The following is a 16,070-nucleotide window of genomic DNA, read 5'->3' on the forward strand; positions in this document are numbered from 1 at the left end:
GCATCATCTTCATCTTATCATCACCCTCCCCTTAAAGATGATAGTGTAATTTATTCAGGACCATCGAGCAAGCCACTGGCAGAGTTAGTACTAGAACTCAGAGTTCCAGGGCTGCCTTTGCTCAGTGACACCAACTTTAGGTCAGGTGGCTAGCTCTTTGGAGAATAGAAATAGAATTCAGTTGACCTTGGCATTTTGGAGAAGTGGTTGGTTAAATGTAGAATTGTTTTTAAAGAGACAATCAGAGTAATTAGAGACAAAGAAAATCTCTAGCAGTCTGTCTTCTTTATTTTGACAGCCTTTACTAGAAGAAATCACTTTTCGGCACAGTGGAGTTGTGACATAGCAGGAAAATTAAGATTAGTTATCAGGAAAAATTTTAAATTATACAACTTTTGAACCATGGAATATATTTTTAGAAGAAGTAAAATAATTGTTTTAGATTATTAGAGAAGAGTTATCACAGAAGTAGCAGCTTTGAAGCAATTCCCCTAATAAGGATTTTATAGATGTCACCCTCAGAGACAATCTAGTAGACTGAACTAGTACTGACACTAGAGAAGCTGTACTGTTTTCGTTGTGACTTTGCAATTGCTTGCAGGATACCCACATGTGCCACAGAAGCTTGTAGCCTACAGTAAGTCAGTGCATGGCTAGTACAGGGTGACAGAACCATCAGATGTAGACTCAACTGGACCTAGTTGACTTCTAGCAGCGGACCTGGATCTTCATGGCTTTTTCCTTAATTATATAGATTTATCTCTCTCTATATAAAAGCCTATTATGCAAATTGTCCCCTCAGGAGTTCGATTGCTCACTATGACGCGTGCTGACCACTAGGGGGCAGCTCGGAATGAAGGAAGGCCCCGATTAGCCCTGATTGCTGGCCAGGCCTAGGGACCCTACCCATGTACAAATTCTGTGCACCGGGCCTCTAGTTTTGTACTCAGTCTAAGGATGGCCAAGAAAGATTGCTTCCAATTTTGGGTTGGCATTGTTCACCAGAAGCGTGAGGAGGCTACCCTTTTCTGAATCCACCTGCTTTACTTGCCAGCATCCCCACTCCCCACTTATAGCATTTTCTGGCAGGGATATGGCTCACTGTTGTTATACTCGCCTACTGACCTCACAAGATAAGTACACAGAAAGCTGAGGGAGAGTGCAGACCTTCTTAAGTTTATATTTCTATGACTGTAACATCTTAGGAAATGTTTCATACTGAATTAAATCCTTTTTTATACTTACATGTTTTAATGCTAAATTTTTTTAAATAATAAAATTACATTTAAACAGTGAGTTCAAAGCTTGGGTTTAAGAAAAAATTGGCCATACATATGTGTGTTGATTTGTGTTTATTCTTTTGAACCATTAACTTGAAATACAGAAGTGCAGGAAATGATCACTATACAAAAGGATTATTTACCAACAAATTTATGTGAGTAGTCTGTTAAAAAACAAATTTCCTTAATGCATTTGAAGTATTTCATTTTACAGGCGTAAGTCACATAATACATATAATAAAAATAGCCATTTCAGGTATTCCGATTTATATATGATTGTTTTATGTAGAGAAAAATATTAAAAAATGAATAATTAAACAGAAGAATTTATAAACTGACCTATTGCTTATTAGTATAACTCTAAGGAATATTATAAAAGAAGTGGGTATAAGAATTTATTAAGTAAAACTATTTTTAATCTTAAGTGAATATATGCTAATTATTTTAAATATGGCTTGAGAATGAGCCCTCTGCAAAAATCATAATTTTATTAGATTTTTTTTTTTTTATTCCAGGTTTTAATTACAACTAGGACAGCTGCTGATAATTTTAGCACCCAGTATGTTTTAGATGGCAGTGGCCACATAATTTCTCAAAAACCTTCACATCTTGGTCAAGGTAAGAGAGTAGCTTTGTAACATGCGTTGCCTTTTCTTTTCTTTTTTTTTATTTTTAGCAGATTACCTCTTTTTTTTTAAATTAAATCTTTATTGTTCAGATTATTACATTTGTTCCTCTTTTTCCCCCCCATAACTCCCCTCCTCCCAGTTCCCGCCCCACCCTCCGCCCTCACTCCCCACCCACTGTCCTCATCCATAGGTGCACGATTTTTGTCCAGTCTCTTCCCGCATCCCCCTCACCCCTTTACCCCCCAAGAATAGCCAGTCCACTCCCTTTCTATGCCCATGATTCTATTATATTCACCAGTTCATTCTGTTCAACAGATTATTCACTTGATTTTCAGATTCATTTGTTGATAGATGTGTCTTTGTTGTTCATAATTTGCATCTTTACCTTTTTCTTCTTCCTCCTCTTCTTAAAGGATACCTTTCAGCATTTCATATAATACTGGTTTGGTGGTTATGAACTCCTTTAGCTTTTTCTTATCTCTGAAGCTCTTTATCTGACCTTCAATTCTGAATGACAGCTTTGCTGGATAAAGTAATCTTGGTTGTAGGTTCTTGGCGTTCATCACTTTGAATATTTCTTGCCACTCTCTTCTGGCCTGCAAAGTTTCTGTTGAGAAATCAGCTGACAGTTGTATGGGTATTCCCTTGTAGGTAACTGAGTTTCTTTCTCTTGCCGCTTTTAAGATTCTCTCTTTGTCTTTTGCTCTTGGCATTTTAATTATGATGTGTCTTGGTGTGGTCCTCTTTGGATTCCTTTTGTTTGGGGTTCTCTGTGCTTCCTGGACCTGTAAGTCTATTTCTTTCACCAGGTGAGGGAAGTTTTATGTCATTATTTCTTCAAATAGGTTTTCAATATCTTGGTCTCTCTCATCTTCTGGCACCCCTATAATTCTGATGTTGGTACGCTTGAAGCTGTCCCAGAGGCTCCTTACACTATCTTCGTATTTTTGGATTCTTTTTTCATTTTGTTTTTCTGGTTGGGTGTTTTTTGCTTCTTCACATTTCAAATCTTTGCCTTGATTCTTGCACTCCTCTGGTCTGCTGTTGGGAGTCTGTATAGTATTCGTTATTTCAGTCCGTGTATGCTTAATTTCTAGTTGGTTCTTTATTATAGCATCGAGGGTCTCATTAGATTTCTTGAGGATCTCACTACATTTATCGGCGGCTTCTAGACAGTTCTTAAGAGACCTTAAAAGTGTGGTTCTGAACTCAATATCCTCCATTGACAGTTTTGTCCTGTTTCTTTGTCTCCGCATTTTTTATGCTTTCTTGGTGCACCCCCTAGTGGTCTTTGTGCGCAGTCTTGTTGTAGTTAAGCCTTGATTGTTGTCGGCAATACCGGAGGTGATTTGACCTCCAGGTTAACTGGCTATGAGAGTCTGCTGTGTCTGCAGTGGGAGAGCTTCTGTGCTGGATCTCTAGGGTGGTGCTAATCTAGCGTTTGCCTGAGGCTGTCCGGCAAATGGCTCTGCGCAGGGCTTGGGCGGGGCGGGTCCCGGGGGATCTACAGGGGGGCCGGAGCGAGCAGTTATGGCTGCTCTCAGTCCCGTCCCTAGGGACTCTGCCTCACAGAGTCCCAGCAACCGCTGTAAACCTCGGAGAGAAAGCTGCCTTCGAGTTCCGACAGAAGCCAGACAGTCCCGCTTCTCCCATTTGAGTCTGGGTCCCTAGAGGCTCGCCCGGATCTGGAGCTCAGAGTCTGAAACTTCCTCCCGATTGAAAACAACAACCGCGCCCTCCGCCTCCAGCCCGCTCCGCGTGCACTCCGCACCTTAGTATTTCACTTCAGCACTGTGCCTCCTCTGAGTCTGGGTATGATATTCTCTTTCCTCCTAGTTGTAGAATTTCCACTCAGCCAGCCTTCCTGTGGTTCTGGATGATGTCCGTTCCGTCTTTTAGTTGTTTTTTGAAGTGGTTGTTTGAGGCAGCAATCTCCCGCGTTAACCTATGCCGCCATCTTGGTTTCCTCCCCGCGATGCCTTTTCTGTCTTAATAGTTTAGTTATTAAAAATTCTTGCTTCTAAAATTTAAATATATTGATTGCTTCGGGTTTGGTCCTGATAATAGCTAGTTAACTTCCAAGTGAACATTCAGCCTGTGCGTTAGCCACCAGTCTCTTAAATACTTAGAATTGGTCTCAAGAGGATCTGTATGAAAGACTTTGGACAACAACATTGATGAGTTACTCCTCTTGTAAAAACTGTCAGAGCGCTATTTCACTCTTGCTGGATTACTATCGACTCTTTTATACATGAAGGATAATATTTTCTTGAAATGCCTAAAACATTGATTTAGTAATCAAACTAATAAACCATACCCTCAAGGTATGATTAAACCAATAATTTAAAATATATTTACTTACAGAGATCTTAAAAAATGTACACAGTGGATAGAACAGTGTTCCCCTCACTGTTTCAATTATCAACTCATTACTAATGTTTCATCTAATACCTCACCCACTGCCTCCCTTTTTGTATCATTTAAATCAAGTAAATATATTAATTATTGCTATTGGTCATTTAGTTTTTTTCTTTTTTTGGGTTTTTTATTTTCTCTAATGATTAAGGTATTACACAGGGGTCCTCAAACTTTTTAAACAGGGGGCCAGTTCACTGTCCCTCAGACCGCTGGAGGGCCGGACTATAGTTTAAAAAAAAACTATGAACAAATTCCTATGCACACTGCACATATCTTATTTTGAAGTAAAAAAACAAATACAATATTTGAATTTGCATGTGGCCCGTAGTTTGAGGACCCCTGGTATTACATATGTGTCCTTATCCCCCCATTGTCCCCACCCCCCACCTCCCTACTCATGCCCTCTGGTGTCTGTGTCCATTGGTTATGCTTATATGCATGCATACAAGTCCTTTGGTTGATCTCTCCTCCTTCCCCCCACCCTCCCCTGCCTTCCATGTGGGGTTTGACGGTCTGATTGATGCTTCTGTCTCTGGATCTGCTTTTGTTCATCAGTTTATGTTGTTCATTATATTCCACAAATGAGTGAGATCATGTGATATTTATCTTTCTCCAACTGACTTATTTCACTTAGCATAATGCTCTCCAGGTCCATCCATGCTGTTGCAAATGGTAGGCGTTCCTTCCTTTTTATAGCAGCGCAGTATTCCATCGTGTAGATGTACCACAGTTTTCTAATCCATTCATCTGCTGATGGGCACTTGGGCTGTTTCCAGATCTTAGCTATGGTGAATTGTGCTGCTATGAACATAGGGGTACCTATGTCCTTTCTGATTGGTGTTTCTGGTTTTCTTGGGATATATTTATTCCTAGAAGTGGGATCACTGGGTCAAATGGGAGCTCCATTTTTAGTTTTTTTGAGGAAATTCCGTACTGTTCTCCACAGTGGCTGCACCAGTCTGTCTGCATTCCCACCGCAGTGCAGAAGGGTTCCTTTTTCTCCCCATCCTCACAAGCACTTGTCGTTTGTTGATTTGTTGATGATAGCCATTCTGACAGGTGTGAGATGGTACTGCATTATCGTTTTGATTTGCATCTCTTGGATGATTAGTGACTTTGAGCATGTTTTCATGTGTCTCTTGGCTTTCTGAATGTCCTCTTTCGAAAAGTATCTATTTAGGTCCGTTGCCCATTTTTTGATTGGGTTGTTTATCTTCCTTCTGTTAAATTGTATGAGTTCCCTATAAATTTTGGAGATTAAACCCTTATCGGAGATAACATTGGCAAATATGTTCTCCCATGCAGTGGCCTTTCTTGTTGTTTTGTTAATGGTTTCTTTTGCTGTGCAGAAGATTTTATTTTGATGTAGTCCCATTTGTTTATTTTCTCTTTAGTTTCCATTGCCCTAGGACTGATGGCGAACCTATGACACCTCTGACACGCGAACTCATTTTTTGTTGATTTTTCTTTGTTAAATGGCATTTAAATATATAAAATAAATATCAAAAATATGTCTTTGTTTTACTATGGTTGCAAATATCAAAAAATTTCTATATGTGACACGGCACCAGAGTTAAGTTAGGGTTTTTCAAAATGCTGACACGCCGAGCTCAAAAGTTTCGCCATCACTGCCCTAGGAGCTGTATCAGTAAAGATATTGCTTCGGCATATGTCTGAGATTTTGCTGCCTGTGGATTCCTCTAAGATTTTTATGGTTTCCCATCTTATGTTTAAGTCCTTTATCCATTTTGAGTTTATTTTTGTGTATGGTGTAAGTTGGTGGTCTAGTTTCATTTTTTTAGTGTTTTATACACTTACATAATTTCATTGTTTTTTAATCTTGTGTTTCTAAGTACCTCTACTATTTACTTCTAAGGGGAAAATAATCTCTTTAGGCTTGTGTTTCACATATTTCCTTTAATCTTTTTCATACTGCTAACTTCTAATAGGATGTTCAAGTTGAGAGAACGTTAAAGGTATGACCTCTTTAGAGTCATGTCCAAAAGAATTGTTAGATCTGTAGAGGGACTTGTGTTTTTGTTGTTGTTTACCATTCTTCTCCAATTTGTATTGTAAATTCACTTTTAATTTTGTGGTCCCTCCCTATAATTTATCAGTCTTTTTTTTTTTATGGTTTCTTCCTTCTAGGTTTTTTTGTTTGTTTGTTTGTTTATTTCAGAGAGGGAGAGGGAGAGAGAGATAGAAACATCAATGATGAGAGAGAATCATTGATTGTCTGCCTCTTGCACGCCCCCTTCTGGGGATAGAGCCCACAACCCAGGCATGTGCCCTTGATCAGAATCGAATCCAGGACCCTTCAGTCTCCAGGCCGACGCTCTATCCACTGAGCCAAACCAGCTAGGGCTCTTCCCTCCAGTTTTAATGTTAAATTATTGGATTTATTTTTTCAAATGTCTTGTCTTTCTTCATTGAAATTTATTTTCTTGTACCTTAACACTGATGCCAGATTCTCTCATTCTTTCTTTTTTTATAAATCTCCAATTAGTTACTGTTAGTTTTGCCCATTAAAAATTAACATTTTTGTATATACATGGAGTAAATAGAAACTCTTAAGACAACACACTAACGTTTTTCTCATGTATTTAGATTAGGACAAAGAGAAGGCCTTTTAAAATATGGTTCCTCTCCAGAAATGCTCTGACCCCAGTTCTTAGAAGTTCAAATTAGGAAACCATTAGGAGTTATTTGAGTGGCTGGCTATCCAGTAGAGTACTTTAAAGTAATCTAGTCACCTTATAAAACTTAAATGTATTTATTTTTATCTTACCTAGTAGCCAGTCTAATCTGGATGGCCAGTGACTTTGCATCACCCACATTTCTCATGCTTTCCTGGATTCATCTCCATGAGAACTATGAAGTAACAGTTCTTAAATATGGAAACCTTCGGATCTTTGCCTGTTTTCTGATTGATTTTTCTTTTCTTGTTGACCTACATCTTCTACTTTTAGTGAGATCAGGTATGCATATTAAGGAATTTCTACAGGCAATTGATGAACCTGGTGTTCTTTTACAATATTTCTTTCACCTTAAGAAACAACATACTTGGAAAGTCAGTAGTTGCTAAACTAGTAGTAATTGCCTTTCATAGATCACTTTTTTCTCTAAATTACAGTTTATTGGCTAGGAAAACAGCACAAAAATCAAGCTTATTGAAATCCACAAACACTTTCAAAAGCATTTTACATTTATATTGCCTTAGTGCTGATAGTTTTTGAGTGATTGAATCACGGACTCACATTTCACCAGCTGTCATTCAGCTTCCATTTAAATATTTTCTGTGTAAGATAAAACTACAGTTCAGCCATCTTAATTAATACCTGTGCATTTAGGGTTCTCATAGATTAATTTTTGCTGTGGTGTAACAGCCTTACTTAGCAGTTACTCCTCATATCATCTAATAGGATGGCACCTGCAGATAGCCTAACTGTAGATGCAGGAACAAATTACAATTGAATCTTTTTTAAGCATTGGGAAATTTGTTACCCCTTTAAGAAACATATTTTAAAATGTTTAAAAATAGTTTATTGGAGATTCCAGTTCTGGTGTAGTTATTTGTTTTATGGATTAATTTAGCCATTTAAAATTATTTATGTGTTTAACAGTATGCCATTTATAATTACCCTTACCTTATAAGACATTTAAAAAATTAATAAGAAATATAAAATTAAATCTTCAGCTTTTAAATTCTTTTTACCAAGTACTCTGACTAAATTATTTGTTTTAGTCATATCTTTTTTGTCATCACTTCTATTCTCTTTACTCTAGATAATCAGTATTAAGCTTCTAAATTTATTTACCTTCCTAGAAAAATTCTTTTAACACCTTTTAATACTTCTTCTGCCTTAGGAATTTCTCACATGTCAAAAATAGTGTATTTAAAGTATTCTGATCAGGATATTTCCTTTCCCTACCCTGTTATTAGAGTAGAGCATCATGTTTTTTGTAAATCCCTGCTGTGTGTGATTGTGCATATATAGAAAGATTTTTTTAATTTTGAGAATGGAATTTTATTAAGTAGTTTAAGGAAATTGACATATGCAACAATCATACCTCTTTACATTAGGAACATAAATCACTGCCTATATAAGTGGCATAACATAGGCATCATGTAAAAATATAACAGGGAGCATATCACAGGCTGCAGTTTCATCCTGGTGTTTGTAGAATGTGCTAAAGTTAGAGAGCTGAACAGTTCTCTTGTAAAATATGATAGTATACTAGGGCCTCCTCCCTCTTGGCCAATATTACTTGCTACTTTTTTTTTAAGGCTATATATTTCATTTGGAATCAGCAAAGTTTTCCGTCATTAAGTTTTATTCCAACACATCATTCTTGGCTTATTGGTAATTTTCAATTTACTCTGAGAGAATATTTTTAGCTGCTAAAGCAATTATTTATCAATTAACATATGTATTAGGTATATTGTGATCTCTGATATGTAACATATTTTAAAAATCAGCATATTTTTTCCTTTCGTAAACATAGTTTGTCCTACTGATTTCTCCCTGCCTTCCTTCACACCATCTATTCACAGCTACAGTATATGCCCTTATATTTGTCACAGGAACTCATGAGTGGAGAACACAGATGAGTAAATAAATAATGACAATACAAAGTAGCCACCAGCTGCTAAGAGTAAAGTTAACAGAATTTTCAGAAAAGAACATTTGAATTTGAAAATGGTAGGTCAGAAGGGATGGCAGTATAACTTTTCAGCAAGATGGATATAGAAGATTTCAAGAGACCATTGCTTTCTATGTAGCAAAGAAGAGAAAAGCACATAATTTTTAAAATTTGTATTATTTAAAAACCATTGAAGAACTATGTCACAAAGAAGTTTAAATGAATTAAGTTCAAGAGAAAGACGACCCTTTCCTAGACAAGAAGAAACTAGTGGCCACTGGTGTCCCTGGGAACAGTAACTGAGACTGGAGGCCCAGCAAGACAGAAGAGCAGACCTACTTTGGTCCTCCGAGGAACCAGTGGAACGTTTCATAGCCACATGTGAGTTTACATGACAGATTGGAAGATGGGATCCTCTCATATGGAGCTTGTTCACCTCATCCTAAATTTCATCAGGACTTTTACTGAGTAACAAGTGATTAAGAAAGTTGGGACTAAGCTAGAGAGAGAAAGAAAAATCTTAAGTCTTGCTGCGCTTAGGTGTCAGAGCCTTGCTAGAGGAAGACACATATTTCCATCCTCAAGACATTAGAAACTGGAAGTGAACTGGAACTAAATGAAGGGGCAGCTCGGCTCCAACACAGATAAACTCCTGATTGTATTGAAGAGATCTGCTCTTTAGCTGCTTGACAGAGGAAATGAAGTGCCTTCTCTGGGGGAAAGTATTATCACCTTCATTACCTATTGTCCTTTTATGCACAGTGTCTGGGGAAAATAAAAATATTGAGAGACACAAAGATAGGAAAATGGAATCCGTAATCAAGAGAAAAAATAGTTGACATAAACAAACCCACAGATGACCCAGATATTTGAATTAGCAGATAAGAACTTTTAAAACAACTGTTATGCTGAAGAATTTGGAGGGAAAATGGTCCTAATTTCATTTTTTTTAAAAACAAGAGCTAATTAAAAACCCAATATTTAAGCAGTATAAATGTTTATACCTGTATTCAACTTTTAGTTAAATAAATGCATAATTTAAAAAAAATCCTGTTTTGAATATTTGTTGTTCAGAAGATGAGGGTAAATCAAACCAGGCAATTAGATATTTCAGATAAGAATTTTTAGTGGAATAATTAAGGTTATCATATATGCTGCGTAGCTACCTATATATTATACTTTAAGTGTAGAATAATCATCATCCCGAGGTTGTTTTGAATACCAGCAGAATTCTTAAGATACTACATTCCGGTAAGCCCATGTTTCTTTGCAGTGGTAGAAATAAGATTATTTTTGCTTTTACCACATAGAAGAGAGCACACCTAGCAGGTCAGTCCTGTTACAATAGAAGAGTGCAACATAGAATCAGAATAGCAAGGTTGATCTTCTTTGGGCCAAAGTTGGAGGAGGACTGGCCTTCAGTGATAGAAGGGGTTAATTACTGATTGTATATGGATTTAAAGATCTGAAGTTCCTTCCACATCTAAATATGCTCTTCATTTATCTGCCAACAGGTACAACTGTAACTGCTTTAAGATTGTTTAAGAACCTACCTGTAAGAAAGCAATTTTACTCAACTACTAAAAAATGTAAAGATGAAATAAAAAAGGTCCTAGATCTCCTCATAAGCTATGGAATACTTAAACCTGACTTAAGGATTCTTTTTATACATAACAAGGTATGCATTATTGTATTTCTGTAAAATCTTTTTGGTATATGATATATTAAAGGAACAATGTATTTTATCTAAATCAAACATATAAAGAGTCTTCTTAAAATTTGTTCTCATTTGTTTAGTTTGATCTCAGTAAATAAAGAATCTTTATTTTGTTACTTAATATCTGTATAAAATCTGATGGAACCTTTCATTTATTAATTTCTAAGATCAGAGATTTCCACCTACAGACTCTTCCACGCAAGCAATGTTTCTGTGCTTCCTAAATATGAAGATAAATAAAGACTTGTTCTTTTCCTTTAAGGAGTTCACAATTTAGTGACATTTCCCATTATCTATTCTAATCCCTTCCTTCTTTGGAAGAGTTTATTTTTTAAAGGAAACTCTACCTTATATTCTCCCGTTTTTCAGAGCCGGGCTGATGAGGAACTCTTGTTGCTGTATGAATCTTAGGGGAAAGAAAGGCTTACATAATTTCTGATTATTTTGTTTTTCATAAAGTTTCACATATGTACCTTGAAATAGTTCATGGAAGGAGAGTAGAACCACACAGCAGAAGTGTGGAATCCTGGTGGGGAGTAAGGAATTAACATTTATTGAGAACCCACATAATGCCAGGACCTGTGTAGGTACGTTAAACTCCCATAAACAATCACGTGAGGTAGACATATCAGTTTTGCAATTGTCCTCTGAGATGAACTCAGGGAGGTCAAGTACTTCACTCCGTGTTGCATGGCTGCTAAACTGTGATGGGATTTGAAACGAACATGCCTACAGAATGCAGGTCTTTACCCTCTGTTGTTTCCCATTGTGATAGTACTTTATCTATAATAATAAAAGCGTAATATGCCAATTAGATCAGACGTCCTTCCGGATGACCTTCCAGACAAAGCAGGGGCTGCAGCCTCAGGACTGAGGAAGCTGCTCTGCTGCGAGGGATCTATAGGCAGCCACCGGGGCTGTGAGGGAGGGATCCAGGCAGCCACCGGGGCTGTGAGGGAGGGATCCAGGCAGCCACCAGGGCTGTGAGGGAGGGATCCAGGCAGCCACCAGGGCTGTGAGGGATCTAGGCAGCCAGGGAGGGATCTAGGCAGCCGGGGCAGCTGCAAAGGCCTATTCTTGGACAAATTTCGTGCATCGGGCCTCTAATATTTATATAGTTCTTTTCCAGGTTTCAGAGCACTTACAAAACTTTGTGAGTCAGACAGCATTATTTCTGTTTGCACAGGGAACTTGAAGCTCAGAGTGATGAAAGGATTTTTTTCCCCAAAGCGATCAAAGGAAAAATTTTATTTTCTAGTAAGTAACAGTGCTTAGGTCAGAACTGTTTTCACCCAGTTGTCTTTCTGCTCCACATGTTTTCGCTTGTTAAGGTTTTGTATTAAACCAAGCTGTGGTAGAACATTTATGATAAAAGTCTTTGGTCATTAAAAAATAAAAAAGAAAGAAAAACATTAAGAATAGTCAGCCACCTGTTGCTGTTGGCATAGAGCTCAACCAAATGATACTGTGAGATCTCTTCCAGCTCTGCCATGCTGTGATTCCTCAGGGTGTCAATGGGTGGAGGCTCGTCCTGCTAATATAAATAACACGAGGACCTCTTGATCCAAAGGATGTTTACTAATTAAAAGTTGAATGTAACCAATTAAGAAAAGATCAAAGTCAGAAGAAATAGTGATCAGGAAGAGAAAAGTGATGGAAAAGGTAAAATATTAAGATAGGAACTATATATAGAAGTGAGTACAACTAAAGAAGAAAGTTAAGTAAGAGAAAACAATCAAAGAATAAAAAGATTATTGCCTCATGTAATGGAAATGAGTATTTAAAGTCATTTTATATATAAAATGAGTATTTATATATATAAACTTTGGGTAAGTTTATATTTTCTCAGCTACTATAAGATCATCTGTATAGGTATTTTAAGAATGAAAAGTAGAACTTTATAATATACTGCATCTTATTGGTGTTGGAGGGCAACGTGTCTGAACTACATTGAGCAAACACCAGCCCCTCGATGGCCTTCAGTGATGTCAGGCCCTGGAGAGTGTGCTGAGCGTGTCATGCAGTGACGGGATGTCCAACTACCAAAAGTCTTCCCGTGAACCTAGGCATTAGCTCCATTACACAAGGGAACCACGGACTAAGCCACAGCAAGCAGTCTCTCTTCAAGCCTTTTTCTCTCAGTACAAATTGTTTTTCTACTTTTTGTTTCTTAATAGTGCTGTTGTGCCTCGAATTTTAAACTATATTGTTAAACTTCCAAAAACAGCATTGCCACATTTTCTTAAATCTTTTTGAACATTGAGTGCAGTTCTGATCTTAGTCTTTTTCTTTTAAACATGCTTACTCTTACCCTATTTTATGTGCTTTTCTGAAGAATGTTTGTGCCTTTGCTTAAAATTTAAACATTACCATGTCGGCATCTTTTCCTTTTTTGAAAAAAAATTTTTGCTGTAGAAGCAAACAATCACATTACACATAATATGAGAAGTACTATTGCTATTTTGACATCTTGGATTAGATAGTGTTTCTTCTTTTTATGAAGGTTTAACCTGCCAAGACATTCTTTGAATACTGATAATGTCAATGTTCTTGCCAGTATGGTTATGTTAGAAAGAAGTGTTTTTCTTCTTTCATCATCATGTTCCTTGAAAGCGTATTGAATAATAAGACAGCTAAAGGGAAATAATTCACAAGTGGATTCAGTGAGTTTATTCAAATAATTTACAAGTGGACTCAGTGAGTTTATTACTTGGAGAAATGCTAGAGCCATTCCTTAGGACGAGCACTACAATTTTCAGCTTTAATTGTAATAACTGAGTTCCTGTAAAGTCCGGCAGCATATATTTTCATTTATAAAGTAATTTTCCATAATTAGAAGTTTTTCTCAGTGTGATAATACCTGAAACCAATTTACTATTCTTAGCTGTTTCATATGTACATGAGTAAGTCTATATATCACTAGTTCAGAACATAATGTTAAATGTATGAGTTCAGATAAGAAATACTTTCATACTTCATGCTTGTTGTTTTTCTGTGGATATTTCTTTTGCCCAAAATATTGTTTGTAGTTTCTAAAATTGTTTGGAATTCAGTTTTTGTCTTCATAATTAGAAGCCCACTGATATTGCAAAAGCTAAATTGGATATCATTGATATAAAAAGGTTTTAACTGGTACAAAGGAGAAGTAATTGAAGGAATGACTTCCCACATCCCCCACCTCCATGTAATGAATGCTAAGGATCAGTTTAAGTATTTTTGAGGTTTGGAAGAATGGTGTTAGCTTTGAAGAGTTGACTCTCTAGTGTCCGTCAATCTGGGAGGAGGCAGGGCCTTAGTCAGGAACAGGAAACTGGCCATGGAGAGTTGGTGGCTCCCACTGGACAAAGCTTTTGGGTTTCCTAGGAGGCTACTCTTCTGGGGTGGCGGTCAAAGATTTGGGGGTGGGGGTGACCAAGAATGAGAAAGGGGCTAGTTTATTGGATTATAAATTAAAGATAAGTAAGTGGTCATTTATAATCTGTCCCTTACATTCAAAGATGTTTTTTTGCGTCTTTACCATTTTATCCTTCTTTGCATCTTTTAGTCTTTTACCCCAACATGTTTTAATGTCCTGGTTTTGTGTCAGCTGTGCTAGGAGGAATCAAGGAAAAGTCCTCTGCCCACCATTGGATCATTGCTACAGGGGCACGCCCTTCTCCCCATCCCGGCCAGGGCTGTGGAGGCAGAGTAGTTAAAGAGAAAGGTCAGGTGAGGGCTGTGCTTTAATGCTTCCTTTTGAAGAAATTATTCCTTCAGTTCCAATGTTGAAAGTTTGGGTGGGTTTTGTTTTTGTTTCTTTTTTAGTTAATGAAGGCAGATGTCTCTTTAGATATATTTTATTTATTTTTTTTTTTGAGAAGCTGAGCGATTTTAATTTATTTGTTTTTATAACTTTATTTTTATTGTTGACACTATTACAGATGTCCCCATTCCTGCTCCCCTTTGCCCAACTTTACCCAGCTCCCCCGGCCCCCTGATAATTTAATGCATCATTCATTCTCCTTTGGCTTCTTCACAGCTGCTAGATTCAGAGCTTTGAGTAGGTGCTCTGGAGCAGTTATGTGATGGCCTGCACTCGGGAATAGCTTACAGTATAAGCCAGAAAATACTGCAAAAGTGTCTGAACATTTAATAGATGGAAATAATGAAAACTTGTTGAGTGGTTGTTGAATGATATCGATCAATACTATAGACATTGAGAGGACGGGACCTTTGCTTGGGCTAGAACAGTCAGGGAAGGCTTTCTGGTGGATGTGTTCCGAGGGCCTCCGCGCTCAGAATAAGACCACTCCTCTCTCTTCTATGCCTCCATCTGCAGTTGTCAGCTAGGATTCCCACAACTCAATCATGGCAAGACCTTAAAAGTCAGAATCTTGCAACTGTTACCTGCTTTGGGACTATCAGCCCTAATATCATGTTTTTATTCCTGTTGATGTCAGTTAACACAAGAAGCCTGGGTCTCCCAAATCATCCCTTATCACCCGGGACTCTTGCTCATACAAATCATTGCTTTTCCTAACTCTGCCTCTCACACCTGGCCATCTGTAGTGCGCCGTTTCATGGTAAGTCAAGTAAAATCTCCCGTGTCCTTAGCCTTTGCTTCGCTCATGTTGCTCTAATTGAAATCTGGCTTTTCTGAGAACCTTGTATCCCTGGCAGCCTTTTCAAATGACGACTAAATATCTAAATGATGACTGAATGACTAAAATATCATTCAGCTTTGAATCTTGCTCTTTAGACTCCTAGATTATTATCACTATAGTGAATTCAATATCCCCATAGGGAGTCTTTTCTAGAGTCCCAGGTCTTTTACTCCTCTTCTCCAGTAATGTTTGTTCTCCACCCTGCCTCAGCCACTAATTCCTGCGGCTACACTGTAGGCCTAGTCATTGTCCAAAACGACACCTCCATTAATTTCAGTGTTAAGTAGTTTACCTCTGCCTGCCACCTCCGTCTCTCCAGCTAACTCCCTGCCAGTCCTTAGACTCTATTGGACCTCTGATCCTTGACTCTGCTGCCTTTTAACCGTTTCTTGTCCCTGTTACCCTCAGTTCTCTCCTTGCCCTGCTACAGTACGTTGTCCATAATTAGCATTCCTTGGAAGCTCCTTCGATATTCTTGCTCCTCTCTCACTAAACTGTACTTGTTTGACTAATTAAATCCTGGCTAAATCCATCTCTTTCTCTTCTTGGTGCCTAAGCCTGTACAGTTGGATGTAGCTGGAACACATCTCCTGACTAGTACCACTTTAGATCATGATCACAAATCTTAGTGCTTCCAAGTGTTCACACTGTGTTTCTGTAGTCAATTTTCCCTTCTGGTCTCCTACCAGTGCTTTAAAGAACTTTATCATGGATGCAGATTACCTGAGAATCTTGTTAA

General features: G+C 37.7%; 1 protein-coding gene across 19 annotated transcripts in view; it reads left to right on the top strand.

Annotated features, from left to right (window-relative positions):
• PMS1 (PMS1 homolog 1, mismatch repair system component) overlaps positions 1 to 16,070 on the top strand; it is a 65,983-nt gene that overhangs the window by 14,376 nt on the left and 35,537 nt on the right. For 14 of the 19 annotated variants that reach the window (XR_004969196.1, XM_036318924.1, XM_036318930.1 and 11 more), the window contains exons 4-6: positions 1,796 to 1,898; positions 7,120 to 7,305; positions 10,486 to 10,649. Coding sequence is in view for 18 of the 19 variants with exons in the window: in XM_036318924.1 (XP_036174817.1) it covers positions 1,796 to 1,898; positions 7,120 to 7,305; positions 10,486 to 10,649 (453 nt within the window). In the remaining variant the exon portion in view is untranslated. Of the gene's footprint in view, positions 1 to 1,795; positions 1,899 to 7,119; positions 7,306 to 8,946; positions 9,353 to 10,485; positions 10,650 to 11,817; positions 11,946 to 16,070 lie in introns of those variants that run through there. The other 5 variants (XM_036318928.1, XM_036318929.1, XM_036318939.1 and 2 more) reach the window with 3 other exon arrangements.

The sequence above is a fragment of the Myotis myotis genome, unplaced genomic scaffold, assembly GCF_014108235.1.
Source record: "Myotis myotis isolate mMyoMyo1 unplaced genomic scaffold, mMyoMyo1.p scaffold_m19_p_8, whole genome shotgun sequence".
In the NCBI taxonomy this organism is placed as follows: Eukaryota; Metazoa; Chordata; class Mammalia; order Chiroptera; family Vespertilionidae; genus Myotis; species Myotis myotis.